At 42.9% G+C, this 19,803-nt stretch overlaps 1 protein-coding gene across 5 annotated transcripts in view; it reads right to left on the bottom strand.

Moving 5' to 3' along the window:
• Positions 1–19,803, bottom strand: part of baiap2a (BAR/IMD domain containing adaptor protein 2a) — a 58,390-nt gene that overhangs the window by 18,092 nt on the left and 20,495 nt on the right. For all 5 annotated transcript variants that reach the window (XM_061701624.1, XM_061701625.1, XM_061701627.1 and 2 more), the window contains exons 4-6: positions 9,350–9,411; positions 7,599–7,670; positions 3,908–4,045 (exon numbers count right to left, since the gene is read on the bottom strand). In XM_061701624.1, the coding sequence (XP_061557608.1) occupies positions 3,908–4,045; positions 7,599–7,670; positions 9,350–9,411 (272 nt within the window). The remainder of the gene's footprint in view (positions 1–3,907; positions 4,046–7,598; positions 7,671–9,349; positions 9,412–19,803) is intronic.

The raw sequence follows: 19,803 nt of genomic DNA, 5'->3' as shown, positions 1-19,803 counted from the left end.
ATCCAGCCTGACATCATTTGATGGGGCCCACTAAAGCAAATCAAGTGAGCCTACTTGATGTATCTTGCTAAACTGATTTGTTCTTTTCAATTTGCCAGGAAATCTTTCCCTTCACATTTGACAGCTATTAGAAACATTTCTTTTTCGCCAAATCCATTCATATTAATTGTACAATAGTTACAGTACAGTAAACTTAAATATTTGCTTGCCACAATTTTACGTGACCTTCTGACTTCAAATTCATGTTATTAACAATATATACAGTACATACAATCAAATGCAGGGGCAACTGAATATTGTCGGTGTTGGGCGGAAAGCCTGTATGTCCAAATATGGTCACTTTCATATTTTTTTTCACAAAACGATAGCCTATTATTGGTCTGTTCCCATGTCGTCTGTTGTTTTTTATTCATTAACCAACCTAGCGTTGGAAATAGCTTGAGAATAATTGTATTCATGCTCTCGAATGATCAACTGTCATAGAAGTATCGTAAAACTTTTCCGCCTTTTCCTCACTCTGTGGGAGTCGCGTGGAATTACGTCGCCTCAAGATGGAAAGTCCGGATCTTTTTAAAAGATGTAACGAGTGATGATAGCTTACATACATTTGAATAAGCCTGGCTGTCTTGTTAAAAACGGAGTAATAATAATAATAACCCAAAGTGTGCATTTACATGCACATGCGGCAAAGACTCTTAATAGCAACCCAGGCTAAACTTAGCTCCTCCCCGACATACAAAGCTTGTCTCTCAGTGGAGATGCATTACTTCAACATACCTCCTTGGACCTGCACTGTACTACTTTCCTATTAGGCGCAATTTTGGGGTATCCTCAGATAAAACACAAAAAACGCAAATAGGTGAATAAGCAGATAACAGATGTGTTCACAAACAGTGAACAGGTGATTACTGTATATTGCAGTGGAAAAAGGGCATTCAAGAGTTCAGTAGGTCCCAATAGGTCGAGTTTTTTTTTTTTTTTCTTCTTCCAAATAAATAGAATTTGCCCGGAGGACTAATAAAGGAACTCCGAGCTTTCGCGACAGCTTTTCTTGCGGGACTTCAAAAGCATTCCCCCGGCAACGTGAAGAGCCGCACATCTCTCTTCCTTCATCATCAACACTCTTTGGAATCAAAAGAAGCGCGGCGAAAACGCTCCGGGATGCGCATTCAAAAAAACAAACAAAAAAAAACAAAACAAAAAACAAAGGCTCTGCGCCAGCACCAGCAAACACTTTCTTCATGATGTGCATCCAAGGTTATTGAACATGTTGCCGCAGTTACCGTCAATGCCAAAGTGTGTGCGGGGGCCTTTTTAAATATATATATGTATTTTATTATTATTATTCTTTTTTTTTTTTTTTTTTTTTTTTAAATCGACAGCCGTTTTGCGCCGGTAACCTCGGTCCACTCGGTGTTAACACATAATGAGCTGTTTAGCATTTTGACAGCGACTTTATACGACTGCTTTAATGTTTTAAAGAAAAAAAGATAACGCTGCAAACGAAACTGCACGGAGGAGGAAGAACTTTGGCCTCCATATGAGTTTTGGTCACAGTCTATATATTTCACCCTACCGGGGTCACAGGTCACGCAAAAAGGTCGACTTTTTCCTCTCACACACGCCTACTGATAAGATCAGTGAACACACTCCAGATAAACGATGAAAATAGATGTTTTGTTGTTTTTCCCCCCCTGTACGACGAGCTCATACTTTAGCACCGACGTGTCGGCCTGATCAGGTCAAGTCAGGCAGTCCCGCCCAAGAACCGATTCGACTTCCTGAGTCACCCCGAGCGCTCCAAAAACGACACCCTTTCTCCCTTCCAAACATATATTTGGAAAATATTGTAATATTTGTATTTTGCAACACCTGTTGTGAATTGGGGGGAAAATACTCACGGCCTCTCAGACTATATATTTATTTAACTAAGGTACTTAATATTCCATTTAACTTAATGCATTTGAAGTGGATGTTTTATTATCATTAAAATGTAATAATAGTAAAAAAAAAATGATGTTAAAATTTAGTCTACCAGAATTATTATTTTAGGACATTTGAACTAGCTGGTGTAATGTGCAGGTTATTTTTTTCCCTTAATTTTTGAACTCGCTGTCATCTTGTTCAGGTTATAATTCAAGTTTACTTATTTTTAAATATATTTTAACGAGGTGATTTCATGTGCTTGTAATGATTAGTTTTTGCTTATTTTTTTTGCTAATTTTATTCAGGTAGTGTCACCACACTAATTACATTTTAGGGCTAATTTTGTACATATTTCTGCACATCGAAGCTATTTTCCATAATTCAAATCAAAAGCTCAGGGCAACAAAAACAAAAAAAAAAAAACAAGAAACAAGCCCAAGAAAAGTGATTGCTGCAGCAAATTGGAGACTGTGGAGTACAAGAGAGCAGCATCCAGTGAGGATTTTACAACCGGGGCTAGTCTAGCAGTGCCCCACTGGCACAACATACATTATTATGCCCCATGGATTCTGCCTAGCAACAGTTGATGAGAGGTCCCCCTGCCTAATCGTGATTCGCTACTCACAAATACACCAATTCAGGGATTTTATTTTATTTTTTTTAACCTATCCTGTTGTTTACTGAAAAACTTACTTGGCTGCTATTTTTGTGCTCTATCTGAAAAGCCCGAAAACGCCACAAGATGGAGACAAAGCCCTAATAGAAAAATAACGCTTTGGCGCCACCCAGTGGCACCCATAGGCAATTCTAAACATCTTTAGAAGCGTTTAAATTACGCGTGGATTTTTGCTCTTCACAACGAGGCTCAGTCGTTATTTTTCGCGGGGGATCACCGTACTGTGGTTTTCCTTGTCCCAATTCCTCACGTTTGGCTACACATTAAAAAATAAATAAATCATCTGCCAATTTCGACACCTCAGAATGAAACTTTAACCCAGGCCATCGGACGAGGAAACGGCATGACCGAGACTTCGCGTTGACTCTGCAAACACCAACATGAACGACGGCGGAGAAACGAACGCCGGGTGGCGCCGCTTTTGATTTGGCCGAGACCCTGCCGGACCTCCGAGCGGGAACGTGCAATTCGCTCGGCCCCGCGGCGCGCAGTCCCCGACCCGCTTTCCCACCACGCCATTTTCATCTCAAAGAAAAGCCTCGAGTGGAGTATTTACGCGGATGTAGGAGCATGACGCTTGTAAATATGAACTATACAAGCGTTTTCTCTGTCGCTAAGGCGCAGGACTGAAGCAATTTCAAGTCATCAACATGTTATTTGCTTTCAAATGCTCTGTCAGGTTACTTAAACACGAGGACTCCAAAAGCAAACACGGCTTCATTCGCTTGAGTCAGCTGACTCTTGAAAGTTTTTTTCTTTTTTTTTTAGATACAATCGTTGTTTTTACTGCAAAATAAAGTATTGTTGTCCAATCTGAGAGTGAACACAGTGCTAAAAATGCTGAAAGAAGAGTTCAAACACAAAAGCGGACATTTTTGTGAATTTAGTGAAATTAATTTGTATTTTATTTAGGGTATTCAAAGATAATGTGAATTAAGAGGTTAAGAGGCTAATTTTGAAAAATAAATAAATTGAATTAAAAAAAAAAAAACTTTGTTGAAAAGTCTTTCAAAGAGGTCTTTGATATCAATACAACGCAAAACCAGACAACTCCAAGTAAATATTTGTCTCCACAAGTGCGAAATGTTCACACAATAAAATTACACTGAAATGTTCATTCTCATGCTTTGTGATTCAAAATCAATGAGATGAGTGTACTAGACCTACAATCTCTCGAAGTAAACCTCAACCAAATTCTCGAGTCGCCACAGAACAATGGTTCAGCCTTTTCGGAGGTCTTACGTGATCGAAATCGCAAGCGTATTTAACGTAAGCGTTGTGGCGTGCGACGACGCGGGCGCTCACCTGCATCTCCTTCTCGCCGTACTTGGACGGGTTCTTGCTGCCTTGGCTCTTCCGGCGAAGCTTCTTCAGCTCCCCCTGGCACTTCTCCAGGCTCTCGCCTTTGTTCTTGTGCTCCACCTGGTACTTCTTCAGCGCCGCCTGCGGACACCCAAAACTCGGCATCAAGGAATGTCCTCAACTAAAAGTGCGTAAAACAAAACAATCAGGTTACAGTACAAAACTCGGCTCAGAAGTTTGGTAGGCTTGTCGACCGTGAGCAGAGCCACGAAAAAAAAGTCTGAAGAAGCCACGCCCAAAAAGACACAGGAAGTCTGCTGCGTTGGTATGAAGCGGCCAAAAACGTTTGGCCGATTGAAACCGAATTTGAAGCACATATATGAGACAGGTTAGACGTTCAATTGACATGTCGTCTCATTGTTGCCATTAAAGTTGTCCAATAAAAACAACAACAAAAAACACGTACGACAATAAAACTGAGTGATGACAAACTTTATTATGGTGTGAAACATTTTTTGTTGTTGTTCGAAAATTCAGCCCCTAAAGCCGGTTTCACTCAGCAACACGAAAACCGGTAACTTTGTCTATTGTCAGCAGACCTACAAAAAAGCATGAAGAAGCCGTGCCTGAAAAGAGACATTTGCATGTGAAGCGGCCATTTCAAGCCTCATTGGGGCGACAGACAAACTACTCAGAGACATTTTTTTCCTCATTTCTACAAAATAATTTTTTTTTTTTTTTAAAACTCAGGCTTATGTAGGAGGTGTGTTTCCATGACGCTGATCCCAATCTGCCATTGCCTGGAAAATTCACGGACGAAAACAACCAGCTCAGGCATTTCAGTCTCAGGCATTTCATACTCAGGTTTTATAAATTAAAGCATTCCCTTTCCTCCCTAATCACTTATTTATTGGTAAAAAAAAAAAAACCCAAAAAAACAATTTCCTGGGTTGCACCGTCTTTGTTGCTATAGCAACTGGGCCTGCGGTAACACAAAGCTGATGCGCAGCAACATTGTCAGCGGAGAGCTCACAAAGCAGTGTTGGAACGTCTCACTGGTCGGATGCAGAGGACGCCGACGGGTAAGTTGGTGATCGGACCTGGGGGGCCAGGCGGGCGAGGTCCGTTAACTAGTTGAGCGACTGTTGACGACGAGCGCTGATCGACGTGACGTCAGCTCGGGCCAACGTCCGCGAAGCGTCGTCAGCATACTGGCCGCTGCCAAGGAATTAAGAGTTCAGAGCCTTCAGAAAGATTTTCCGACCACAAGATGGCGGCAGGGATATCACGCCCCCCCCCCCCCAATTAGACACGGCTATGACATGAGCACAGATGCAGCAAGTGGGTGAATTTCTCAGTGAATAACAGAAGTTGCCCCCCAAAATCGGAAAATAGGCGAATTTGTAAATGCTGAAACATGAATTATATACTGTATTCATAATTATGTAATGAAAAATATAGATATTTTGAAAATGTACTATTTAACTTTAATATGTTAAAAAACACTATATTTTAAAAATGTGTTTGTTTTTCATTAATTTCACTCGACAAAGGGGAAAAAAAATAAAATCCCGTGATAATTATAATTTTTTTTTTTACCTCTTATACGGTACGTATTTATGTATTTTTTTTTTACTTGCTGTATTTGTCGCGCCTTTTTCATGCAACTTTCTTCTTGATTTTTGTGCAGTTCTTTGGTCTTGATGGCTGCTGTTTTTTTTTTAAATTCTTAATCCAGATTTCCTTTGGTTTACGCCCACTCCTGCAAAAACTTTGAGGGAATCACTTGTGTCATCCTGATAGTTAACCAAAAGAAAAGCCCAAAAAACAAAATTTTCCTCACTCAGTAGACTCAATTAGTCACCGGCTGCATCAACCACTTGAAGAAATACAAGCCTCCCTGAAATAGATGGCTCCTATTCACCCGTCAAAACAACTGGGAGTTACAGTAAGTATCTCAGTTGTTAACCAAAACTGCATCTCCAAAGTTGAACGACGGATTAATTAAAGTGCGGCTCCCGACCGCTTGTTGGAATTGTAATGTGAATTCCCTGCGCAGTCTTGCAATTTCTCAACATTTTTCTCTCCACATTAAAATTAACATTTGTTAATAATAATAAAAATAATGTCTTTCCTATAGACAAGTGGAGAAACGGTTCATTTCCGTTTCCTTGCATGGGCTACCTTCCGGAAGTATTGCGGACATTGCGGTACGATATGAGAGAACCGAATGAAATCGCATATAAGCCCCATCTACGCTCTTTACGCTTCACATGAGAATTCCCGAAAGGGAAGCCGCGTCGTGGGGAACGTCGGTCTTCCGTCGGGCTCGGAATCCAAGTTTGATGGAAGGCTGTTGTGAAAGTATTCGCCTCGTTCCAGACAGCGTTGAAGCCCCCGAAACTGGAACGAGCGCTCATTGTCGCGATCGAGAGACGAGACGAACTTCGGCACGCTTCCTCCCGCTGGGTTAAGCGACGCGCTGCCGTGCCCACGTCGTGACCTCGGCGGAGAGCGACTGATTGCGCGCGCGCGCGTGTGTGTGTGTGTGTGGCGTAAACCCCCCCCGAGTTAAGTCACCGCGTGGGATGAGAGCGCGGAGATGAGGGATGCGCCACGAGGGGGAGCGGCGCACACGCTGGCTTTTCATCTCGTAAAACGCATTTTTCCTCGCTCTTTTCCAGACACGTTAAAGGTTGGAGACGATACCATCGCAGTTATCAGCGCTCCGATTCAAATGGATGTTATTGCCTTGGATTTCCACACCAAACGAGACGGCTCAGATCATCAAAGCCATTTTTCAAAGGTTTCACTTCACAAATGTGCCTGGAATTTTGCACAGTCTTTCTTATTTAGCCAAACGATACAGTAATAGATATAAAAATGATAGTTAAAAATAATATTACAATAGGAAATTATTAAAATAATATATAAATACACACATATACATACACGTGTGTGTGTGTGTGTATATATATTTTTTCTATTATGGCAATATTAACTATTGTAAATAATCATTAAATGGCTTATTTGGGGACTTATGTTTTATTATTATAATATCTTGCAATATTTGTGAAAAATCTTTCATATTTAAAAAAATATTTTTTTCTATTCATTGTAGCCTGGGGAAACTTACTCCCTTCACTTTCCATCAGTGTGTAGTTTTGGCAACGCAGGACAGAAGACTCTCAGTGAATGTTCTGAACTTCTGTTTCCAAGCCAACGTCGCAATCTTCTAAATTTGACAGCAAACTAGCTGAGACTGAATCAACAGCGAGTTGTGCACCTCATCGCTTCACCAATAATCAATTCCACACAATTCGATGACTCAAGTGATTTACAGCCCTCATTTGTGAAATTTCAATGCCTCCTCTCTCGTGAACCCCCGGCGCTCTCTCGTCTGTGTGCGTGTGAGAGAGAGAGAGCCTGACGTCACACAGGAGGCGCAATCCTGGTGACAATGCACATCATACGACAATGGAGCCGATATCCCCCGTCGCCCCCTCCGGCCCGCGGCCACGCTGCAGCCCACTCGTTCTAAAGATACCGCTCCACTCTCGCTCTGGCGTCCTCTCCTTCCTTGTCTGTCTGTCACCAAAACAGCGTCGCCTCAAAACATTTCCACCTTGCCGCGTAAATCCATCGAAAATGGCGGCCAGCGCCAACGAACACACGCAATCGTTGTTGTACTCACAGTCAGGTAGCGCGAGTCCAGGTCCACCTTCTTCTCCAGCTCCGACAGCAGCTCGTTGTGGAAAGACTTCAGCTGGAAGAAGAAAACAACAGTTATTCCTTCACGATGATTACAACTGAAAACGGATAAGAAATACGTTTGGTCCTCTTTCGCCGTTGCAATGAAGATGGTGGTGACCCGCTCCTAATTTGTTTTTCCTCATCAATTGATCAGTAACATCATTAATACTGAATTTAACATTGTGGCGCACCCTACACTTCTCTTCAAAAAATATTTATGGCTGTTCTAAAGCATGTATCTCCTCATATACCTCAATTCACTGTAAAATAATTTTCAAACTTTTACTATAACTATGTATAATACGCACGACTGACCTTTAAAGATATTTTTCAGGAAAAATGTGCATTATACAAGAGAAACTTAGTTTTTCGCAGAGGATGAATAATATACTGTCTGTCTACATGTGTTGCTGCACCGTTTGTGTTCAAGTAGCCGTTGCTTGATGGGTTATAGCTTCCGCAACATTGACGCTAGGTGCATCAGCCCGTCTATGGCGTTTTGCATCGAGTGTTAGCATTAAGCCCGTGGACTTTTGTTTTCCGTTTAAACATCAGCTGGGAATGGCAATGAACATCTTAAAGCAAGCACTTGGCCTCTTTTGGGATTCCCCCCTTAGAATTAATGAAGGCTTTATTTCGAAAACTAAGCAGTCAAGCAAGACAAAACAAAACAAAAAGAAAAACTTAACGACTTAAAATATTCCAAAAGCAGTTGGAATAAGCAGAATCCTATTGAAGCCGACCCCTTTTCCACTGTTCATTCAACCATTTATATACGAAATATCAGTGCAGGAGTGGGAACCCACATTACGAGGCCATTTCCCACAATGCCCCACAGTTTAATTAACCCGCGCCGCTGCATTTGTCATCACTTGTTTCGTACGAACGCGGCACATTCCATAAGCGCTCGTCGTCATTAAATGGCCGCGTGTCACACCCAGCATCCATAGGAGAATCTTTTGCTGACTAGACACTTTTTATATACATGTCCAGGTGCATCATGGGATGTCGCCAATCCCAAATGGACTCGCGGATGCTTCATTAGATACACCTGCAGAGATGCAACGTAGCTTTTCCCCTTTCATTTTTGAAATGGAGTCAGACGATGCTGCGGCTGCACTGGATTGGTGAAACAGAGTCATGTGACAAACTCAATCGATCGTGCGAGCGACAAAAGAGATGCGATTGCAAATAAAAGTAGTGAGCGCTTTGTTGCTCAATGTAACAGTAAAAGTAGTGTTTCTTCTTAATACAAATGCTTAACAGTAAAAAGTATGTCGTATTAAAGCTAGTAAGGTTTATCCAAAGATTTACTTAAGTAAAAGTAATGGAGTAAATGTAGCACGTTTGTGCCCACCTCTGTTCGTTACTCCGCGTATATGCGGGATTATTTTCCTCAAAACAATATTTGCAGTGGTGTACAAATACAGTGTATCAACACTGAGAGCCATGATTAACATTTTTGCAAATAAAATATTAGCAATGGACCCTCCGTAAGCACTGTAAGACCGCAAATACACACAACTACAACCACCAGAATAACCCCATGCTTGAATAAAGATCACATTCATTTTGAATACAGCTCTTGCGCAGGTGTTGTAATCATCGTTTAAGAGAGCCAGTGTGGAATAGACCGCGCACACGCACGCACGCACGCACGCACACACACACACACGCGCGCAGAATACCAACCATCTCCTCCAGCTGCACTTGGATCTGTCTGTGGACCTCGGCCATCTGGAACAGCACATCGCCTGCGCACAAATAGAAACGCACAAACATCACTCAAGAAAAGAGAACGCACAAAATATCCGCAACACACACAAAGAAGATGGGAAACGCGCACACACACAAAAAATAAGCAATCCAACATGCCCGACTCGTGCAAGACGAACACAGCAATGGGTTTGTTTGTTTGTTTGTTTTTGTAGGTGGCACAATAGCACAAACTGGTGGAGCTGAAACAATAACAGATGAAAAAACAAAAACAAAAAATCTATATCGAAATATAGGACACTATTAACCCAAATAAGCCGCAAACTTGAAGCGTTTTAAGCGTTTATGTCTAACTTTTCCGGAACACAAACACCACTCTCCACGTAACATGGCGTGGGTAATAATAAAAAAAATAAAACAAATACATAAATAAAAAGTTTATTTCATTTTATTTATTTCTTTTTTTAAATGAAAGCAAGAGAGCGGGAGGACCATGCAGCCGGAGCGAGTGTTTGAGATTGGTGATACCTACAAGCTGCCTCTTCTGAAAGTGCAGCGCATTGTCGAGGAAAAGGAACACAAAAAGAGCGACATTGAGCGAAGGACACAGAAACATTGAGACCTGGCGGAAAGACAAGAGGACATCAGATGAGACGGACGCACGGAGAACTTCTACACCAGACGCTCCAAAGCCCCTTTGCACTCGACCACACATTACTGTACACGCTGGACTTTTGTCCTTTAGAAGGTACGAACGTTATATGATCGCAACGCACACGCGGCCACTTTCAAACTTGACCGCTAAAATTTCACGAGAACAAATTCGCCTCATCTCACCATACAGCGCTACCTTGACCTTTGCTACGAGCTCTCGGCCACATGAGCCGTCGCGCGGACGAGTTTTTTTTTTTTTTTTTGCTTTGACTTGAGAGCAAACATTTGAGGTACGAACGCTTAGACGACGGCAGCGAACTTGAGTTAAGTTTACCGTCAAAGTAAACCTCGAACAAAGAGAACGGCACGTGTGTTTAAAACAACCACATAACTGTGGGGTAGTAAAGTCTGCTAGCTTAATGCTAACACACAAAGCAAAACCTACAAGACGGGCTAACGAATAGCATTGATGTCGCTGTGTTAACTCTTTAAGCAACAGATAATTGCACACAAAAGTGCAACATGTGTAGACAGACATTATAATATTCACAAGTTCCCTTGCTATTTCAAGGTTCACCTCTTATGGATTTTTTTTCCTATTCATAGCACACATGATTCGCCATATCGTGGGCCTCTGAATGTATGCCGAAAAAAAAATTCATAGTAGATTAAACGCTTAGCCTAAAACAAACTGTAAAAAAAACAAAAGAAAAACTCAAAACATATTACAAGGGATAAAATGTACATAATGTGCAGGACCACTGTGCATTAGAGTATCTTTAACTTGAAATTATAAACAAATATTTATAAGCGTAGGGTGGAGGTTAACAGGAGAAGAAGGTCTGGGAAGGCTTTAAAATAGCAGTGGTTGTCACGTGGGGAAAAAAAAGAAGACAAAATAAACACGATAAACGCCAGCCGACTGGTCATTCTTTGTGGATATGATTGCGTATGCATGTATTACACTGCCCCTGGTGGCCAAGTTGCACACACCAAAATGAGCACAATGGACCCTGCAACAGAATAATGGGCTTTGTATTCATTTCAATGAGGAAAGTTGATTCGCGATACGAGTGTTTGGAGTTCAAAGTTTATTTCCTCGACCACGCTCGTAAGCCAAGGCACCACTGTAGTTCCCAAAATCAGAACGTGTTTCAGGGCTCCGCGAGTGGCCTGAAAGGGCTTTGGGGCGGTCACACAGAACAAACAACGCAACGGAGTGCAACACGTAGGACAGTGCAAACGCGGCAGCCTGAAAAAAAAAAAAAAAAAAAAAAAGAAGCAGCAGCAAAGAAGCACAGGGCGTGGCTTAGCAGAACAACATTTAAAAGGTCACTTTGTCCATATTTGGCTAAGACCGCCCCCTTTCCTCTGATTGGTTGCCTCCATTTAGAAGAGCGACTTGTGCGAGCACACGTTTGTTATGTTGACTCACATTACATCCCAAATACTAGAAAAACTTCGTTTGGAAAAATATGTCCCCTTTAACCAAGTGATGAAAAGTGCTGGAAATGGTATTTATTTGGGATACCCAACGTATTCAAAAAATATGTATACAGGTGCATCTTAAGTTTAATATTCTTGAAAAGTTCATTTTGTTCGTTCAATTCAAAAAGCTAAACTCATATGTAGTTATCAAACACGAGAAAACACATTCCACTGGATTTGGATTTTTTGTAGCATTGTCATTTCTTATGATGGTGAATTTCAGGTTTTTGTTAGAATCATAAGTAACAAAAAAAAAGTAAAAACAAAAATAAACTATTCCACTCTGTGTGTCGTGAATCCATATAACACAGTATAAAAGTTTCCCTTTATAAAAAAATTTTTTTTCCCACGGTATTCTTATTTATTGAGATCCACCTGCATGTCATGACTTTGTTTGAAATGCAACCCTATGGTAAATACACTTGACCTTGCCAACTAAGCGCTACGGAACATTTAATATTTGTATTATTAATGCATTATTGTGTAGACTGTGCAACAAGAGAATAATATTCTGGACCTCCAGTATGCCAAAAGCCTTCTTGTATATTCCAATTCGAAAATATATACATATATATTTTTTCCATTTATTGTGTTTTATGCTCGAGCCGATGTGCAGCACTTTGTTTCAGCTAGGGTTGTTTTTGTTTTGTTTTCTAGCTCTATAAATAAAGTTGAGTTGAGATTAAAAAAAAAAGTAGATAGACATTAACTCTGCAATAAGCGGGAATTGACCACTTGGGCTCTGCAGTGTAAAGCCAGCCGGAGTGACATTTTGGTCGACTCATTGATCACATCCACAACGAGCAGTCCAAATGAAGATTTCAACTTAATGACCGTTCAGAACAGAACAGAAGACACACCCACACACACACACACACCCACCACACACACGCCGACGCACACACAAACACAAGCGAACTAGCAGCAGTACAGGAGTGTTTGCGAGGAGGGAGAGGAATAAAGAATGAATGAATCACTGTTTGAGCTCCTCTTGTAGTCACTTTTAATTGCTGCACAACATCCGGTGCCAAAGTTGAGACAAAATGAAGACACGCAAATAGTCGCCATAGCAACTTGAATGGTAAAATCAACAAGAGCGGCTCAGATTCCAAGCAGGGGATCAATGCAATTTGAATGCGGTGTCGTCATGTGAGAAGAATGCGCCGGGCAGGACGCAACCTGCGAGAGTTTCTGTCTGACCCGCCAGCCCCCAATGAGGATGTCCGCATGTTTTTTTGTTAATAAATAATGAGCAATGTGGCCTTCAAATGAAATCTGCTTTTTTTCCCTCCCCACCCCCCCAAAAAAAAAGAAATCTAATTTCCCAGAGTTCCTATATTCCAAGCCCTTTTCGAGCACTTTGACTGCTCTTTTAAGACCCACAGATAGAAGCACCTAACCTACCAAAAGAAAGTAGACGCTCATCTTTTAGCAGAAATTTCTTAGTTTTTATTTTTATTTTTTTATAAAAGCAATCAGCAGTAGAACATGAGTTGGTTTCAACAATAACATTGGTTGCGACCAAATTTGAAGCGAATAATGCACGCTTTTGTGACACCTCAAACTATAAAACAATAAAAGCAAGACTGAGAAAGGGCTTTTGAATTTTAAACAACAATGTATTTACATTATATATATATAAGTAGAAAACGCGCACTGAGCGACACTGTTCGGTCCACAAGGATTTATGGCATCGATGAGCGCAAAACCTACCCGGGATTCTACCTGTGGCCAAGGTACAGTCAGGGATCCTTGTTAAAGTAAGCCATTTTGAACTAAAACAAACAAAAACAAACAAACTTCTCTGTATAGAGAGACACCAGTTAAAACTCGTCAGTCAAAATGTGCCCGCATACTCTCTTACTGGTTTAATAGATGATTTGCTAGTCATCCATTACTGTCATTACGAATGGCGAAAACAACCCCAACTTGTTTTTGTGACACCCCCCAAAAAGCAATTTAATTAAATTCATTAGTCACCCAGCCTTACTTTGCAACATATCACCCAGAATCGTCACTACTGTATTGTTTGTCCGAGTCTCCACTGAACTGAACAATTGGAGAAAACAATGCCCTCGTTTGTCCATTTGAGGTGCACCTGCTACCGGGCGACAAGCAGCCGCACGCCGACTGCGAGAAGCCGAGCCGCGTCGACTGCTCGCGAAACAACAACGGCGTGTTGCGCCCATACAGCCGGAGAAGAAGAGAATGTGAGCTGCAGTTCAACAGAGATGGAAGAGGGCGAGCGGGAGGGGGAGATCGGATCGGCGGAGAGGGTCGAGTCGGATTCCCCGCGAGGTTGTCATGGAAGCAGCAGAACGCCGGGATCTGGTAAAGCCCGTTCTCTGATCTCCGTTCAATTTATCGAGCGAGATAACGCTACAATAGAGCGGGCGGGTGTGTCCTTGTGTACTTTAAGAGCGCATGCATGCCCAGTGAAACTGCCGCATCTAAACGCACTTAATCTGCACACAAACATGCAGAGTGGATGAAACGGCACGATAAACTCAGGCTGAACTCGCGTCGCGCGTTCCTGCAGCCTCTCACAGGAGATGACTGCAAACACATGAAAGGAGGCTAAAAGTGGGAAGGCCTGCCGTGGCGGCATCTGTCACAAAATTTCAGAGGCGTGAGCAGTTTGGAAAGGACGGCCGATTGAGGAAACAACGGGTCTGGGGGTGGGTGAACCGACTATTTGGCGCAACGACGATTATAGCCGGGAATCGATAAATCGGCGTTCGCGTGGGGCCGGTGCAACAGAGGACGGTGGGGAAAATAAGCGAGCGTCCGTGTGTTTGGAGGCAAATGCTCACACAGCAAGTTGACAACTGAGAAAAAGCATTAAAAAAATAAATCGATGACCTCGATTAATTGACCGATTTAACTTGTATCTTTGCGTCCACGACAAAAGATCTGAAGTCATCCAAGCCCAGGTCAAATGTAGTGATGGCCTTGATATTTTCTCCCCCCCCCACAACAATTTTATTTCCAGTTTTAAACAATTCCCCCCCAACAAGTTTTTCTATTTGCTTTATACAGTAATCTCCTGGTACCAAACATGCTTTGAAACACTTTTCAAACAGCATTGACTTGCTTCAAACCAAAAAAAGAACAGAAATACATTTTTCTCTACAGATGTGAAAGCAAGGGGCTTCCCCTTTTTTAAAACAACAAACAAGATATTTGATAAATGTGAGATGATCACAGCCCTTGGACGCTATCACGGGCTTTTCTCATATTTTCAGCTTGGAAGCACATACCCGGGTCCAAAGTTTCCAATATGTCTATCTTTGTTGTTTTACTAGTTTTAAATTTAAAACCGGGGGTTAAGGAGAACAATGATGTGTGGTTATTGCATTGAGGTGCACAGTAAATGTGGTAGACGATATAGATTCGGCCTACAGGAGAGATTTGGGCTCTACCAAGCAATTGCGACACTTTAAATACGTTATCGTATCTGCCTTGGTGTAAAAATGGCTTCGCGCACGTCTGCGCTGACACAGTGAGCACATGCGTCCGAAAACCAGAAATGATTCAGCACGTCACCGCGAACATCAGCCAGGACGAGGAGCCGTTTGACATCGGCACAATAAATGTTCTCGAAAGTTTGGTTTGGCTTGTTTGCTGTGCATTTGATCAATTTCCCTTTAAACACTTGACGTTTTTGATTACTTTTATTATAATTTAAACATTTGAGTTTATATTGGCATTTGATCTTTCTGCCTGCCTGGTCAGCCAGGCAGGCAGAAAGCCGGCACGAGACCACGAAGGCCGCGACCCGGGAGCCCAACTTTAATTACTGCACAACACCACCCGCGCCTGCGCTCCCGCCCCTCGCCGTTCATATCAAACCTTCCTCCTCGTAGCATGACAGCGTGACCGAGATGAACTGCCAAGCACCGCCATCGATTTGACAAACGTGAAGGAGGAATGAGGAGGGAGGGAGCGAGAGACGGGAGGGGGCACACCAAAGGTCAAAATCGATTTCACTCGGGATTGTGTGCATGCGTGCGCGCGCGGTGTGTTCTGTACAAACAGCGGTTGCCTTTGTCGGCCTTCAACATGAAGACGGCTTCGTGTAAAAACCATTCGAATGAACCAAGATGGCATTTGCGGTCGATTTAACGCCACGATGTGTGTGAGGGGGGGCACAACTGCAATAGGCGCACAAATGGAGCACAACATAATGTGTCTGCATATACAATGTCTGGACACTTCATTAGGTACACCTGATAAAGTCCAATACAAAAGCAGTATCATAAAAATCCCACAATACTGTAATAATGCTAATTGTATTTAGTTTTTTTATTATGGTTGCTAAGAACTGCACCGAATCATACTAAGAGCTGTTTTCTAATATTTTGTTGACCAAATTTGTTCATGTACTATTAGCCACAATAATGGGTAACGATAACCCCAATAAATTGCAAGTAACTTGGCTGTGAGATACAAATGATTAGTTACTATCATTTTGGAATAACAACAATATTATGGTCTCTGAATTTCCAAAAGATAAGTGCTGCCGCTGTAACGATTGAAATCGCTTTCGTCCGACCGCGCGGGCAGATGTGGCTTAATTAGAAACCCAAGTCAGAAAGAGGAGTCATCGGTGTCGACCGAGTTAAAGGCAACAAATGAAATTTTATTTACTTAAGTTTAGTCTGGGTTGTTAGCGGAAGAGGTTTTGAGAGAGTCTTCACTGGCATTATTTCATATCCAATCATCTGTATTATTCTTTTTAAGGGTAATGTCATGAGATGACTGAGATTATATTATACTCATTTGGATCATAGTTTATGGTATAGTTACACTTGAAACTATGATAAACCTTTTGTTTTTTTTTGCGCTATTCACCATTAGAAATTATGTAAATTAACCCCACTATTGCGTAACAGTGGCTAATTTACATAATAACAGCAGAGTTTCTCCACCATAACATGATCAGCCAGGCTGGCCTAAGATCCAGACCCACTTTCAAGCGCTGCTAAACACCATCAGGCAGAAACAACTTCATCCCCTACGGATGCCACGCCCCTTCTACCGTGTCAAAGCCAAAAAAAAGGTAAGCAGAGCTGCGTTGAGTTTCGTTGGACGCACATTAGCGTTAGCTGCGGCTTTAGCTTCTGAAAAGCGGCGCGTGTTTGATTGCTCGTTGAAGTGGTTGACACCGGAGCGGGAAGTATTTGTGCTTGGCGATGTTCCCATGTGCCACATACACACAGCGTAGCATAAGAACTGCTGCCCCCAAGGGTATAAATGCAGTTATTGTCTGTACGGCGGCTTGTTTCCTCGAAGCCTCAATCTATGCCCCCGGTAGTCATGGAAACCAAAGCCTGACTCGTCGTTGCAGCAGTGTATGGGGCGGGGCATATCATCGCTTACTTGCATGAGAAAAGGCCACGCCCGAACAACGGACTTCTTCGCGGCCGACAAGAAATCGAGTGATTAAAGTCACCCTAATTCTTGATGCTTGGGGTATTCTGACAAAACCAGGTCACATAATTGTTACCAAGACGTCTGGGAACGGTTTGAAATTAAAAAGTTTAAAATTCACAACATTTCACTGTTGACAACATGTAACGCTGTCATAGATTTAGCAAAGCCTTACTGCAATTGTGTTGCTTTTGTTAGTCTTATGTTTGCCTTTTGTGCCCCGGAGGCAGTACATTCCCCACAGAAACGGTCTCCTTAAAGCCTGCATAACACACATGCAAGTATTTGAGCAGATCTTTAAAAAAAAAAAAAGAAAAAACAAACGGATGGCACTTTGCACGCCCGAGGTGACGACGCCAGCAGGAGGCAACGTCGTCAGAAATGCTGACAAAGTGCGCTTTGTGCCATCGGGAGGAAGCAAGTTCAGCCGCGTACAAACGGAGGGCAGCGTGAACGTCACCGGCGCTATGCGAGGGGGCGCCTTCCCGTGATGCAGCGCGCTTCTCGGAAATAGAGCAAAGGGGGGAAGGCGGGGGCCCCGGGGACGGCGGCGGCGACGACGGCGAGCTAAGAAAAGAGCGCCTCTGCTCCCGTTTAAACGGGGACAGGTGCTGGAGGGGGGAGCCAAGGCCACGGCAAAGACTACCTCGACTGTCCCGAAGCCTCACAGACATTCGCCGACACCTCGGAAAAATCTCCCACGATGCCTTTCTGAATGACTTCCGTGTCCCTGGAAACGATCGATTCCTTCCGCCAAAATCCAAAATCCATTTTGGGTAACGCGGATCCTCATCGGGGTCGTGGGAGAGGCGGGCACACTCTGGATTGTCGGCCGGTCGGTGGCAGGGGTCCAAAATCCATTCGGAATAAAAGACCAAACGTTTTACTGCGGCGGTGTCCAACTTCGGCACAAGGGGCCATGTGTGGCCCGCAGCGTGTACTAAAGATTACATTTGTCACAGACAAACATTGCACTACGACGACAACCACTAATAACAAGTTGCTTGCTTCCTTGAGCTTTTCTGGATGTGCAAGGAAACTATTTACAACAAAACTAATAACATTTCTATTCATAAAGCGTCAACGTATAAAGATAATTCTGTTTCAGTTTGCTCCACTTTCGGCTCCGTGTCCAAGTTCGATTTGTGAGACATCTAACACGAAATAATGATCCTAATGAACCAAGCACTCCTTCAAAGAGTGTCATCTTACGATATAAACTTTCCTTGTTTCTGTACCGACTGTGAGACATACACCCACACCGCACGGCCATCGTTCAGGACAACCGCCGGTGAATTCAACAAAGAAGAAAACAAGAACCATCTCTTCAGTGCCTTGTACGTCACAAGCCGTGGCATTTCTTTTCCAAACACGAGGGCAAACTTGAACGGACACGATGCAATAAATGGAAGCCATAAAAGCACTTTAAGAGGGCCGCCGGTTTGTAGAAATTCCAGACAAATAAAGGCGTCCTCTCAACTGCACGTCACCGTCAAATAAACATTCGGTACAGGCAATCAGCACCCACGACCACTATTTGGGGAAGGCTTGACCTGTTGACCTGTTGACCAGAGACAGTCCGCATCACTTATCCTCGCAGACAGTGACGGTTTCTGGCATGTGCAATATGTGAGGCGGCATTTCTGAACAAAATACAACTTCAAATGTTTTTTTTTTTGTTTTTTTTGTTTTTTTTAAAATTGGCATCATGTCATGAAAATATTACGATATAAATATAATGTCAATATTGGTGTTTGTATGGGGAATATGCGCCACCCTTGTTAAGACCAAAAAAAAAAAAAAAAAAAGGTTATCGAAGGAAGAATGACGTTTTCATTTTCTCTGTCTTTTGAGGAGGAGCAAATGTTTGCTCGTTGTTGGTAGAAAGTGACGTTCTTGCTTTTCCAGACGCTTCATTTCAAAACGCGAGCTAACCAGCGACGGCGGTCTCGTTATTGCGTGACAGTCGAGGATTCCGAGTTGCGATGTTCGCTACCTTTATCGTTTTCAATGTATTGACATTACGCCTACGTAAGAGAGTAGTCTTCGAGAAATGAGGTCGAAATTGAGTCTCGCACAAGGCGCTATTCAAGCTCGGGCTGCCAAGATCGTAGACATACAATAATAAACATTGCACTTTCTGCCCGCATTTTTAACCAAACTTCCCGACCTTGTGAAGATATCAAAACGAAATGTTTTCACTCATGTTTAGCCGTGACGCAAAACTGCAAATAAACCAATGCGGCACATAAAAGTCTCGCGACGCAGCTAAGAGTTGCGCATAAGCGGTAGTGGGAATTACCGATTTTATGTCATTTTGGGGACCGTGATTCGTTGAATTTAAATTGTTGGCTTTAGAGATTATAAGGGGGGGGGGGGGGAGTCCAGAAAAGTTTTAATCTTGCGCACCACCTGGAGGGTGATCACGTACAGACGCTTCAGTTTGGGGATCCTTGCCAGAAGGATGACTTTGGTAGCCTGTGTGTGTTTATGCGTGTTTTTTTTCCCCTTCAACTTTTGTGATGCAAGCCTGCGCAGAAGAAGAGACGGAATCACACGCAAGCCATAGCGGCGTCGCAATTAGCAGCTCGCGCAAGTTGTTGATTGGATGTCGTCTAGCAGGGGAGGCCCAACTGCAAGTACTGCACAGTCAAGATGGGAGGCGGTTGATTTCATTGCCGGCATGGGAAAAGGTGCAAGCACGTCAACATTCGGAAGGCAACAACACCGGGTTGGCACGACTGTACAGTGAAATGCAACTTGACAGCGGCGTGCTTCGATCAAGGCGAGCCAAGTACACAGTGATAAAAGCACGTTCGCCCGAAGACTGGAAATCAAGACGAACTGGGGGCGCA

Source organism: Phycodurus eques, chromosome 16 (genome assembly GCF_024500275.1).
Source record: "Phycodurus eques isolate BA_2022a chromosome 16, UOR_Pequ_1.1, whole genome shotgun sequence".
In the NCBI taxonomy this organism is placed as follows: Eukaryota; Metazoa; Chordata; class Actinopteri; order Syngnathiformes; family Syngnathidae; genus Phycodurus; species Phycodurus eques.
The sequence above is the reverse complement of the archived record's forward strand: the minus strand, read 5'-3'. Positions and strand labels throughout refer to the sequence as shown.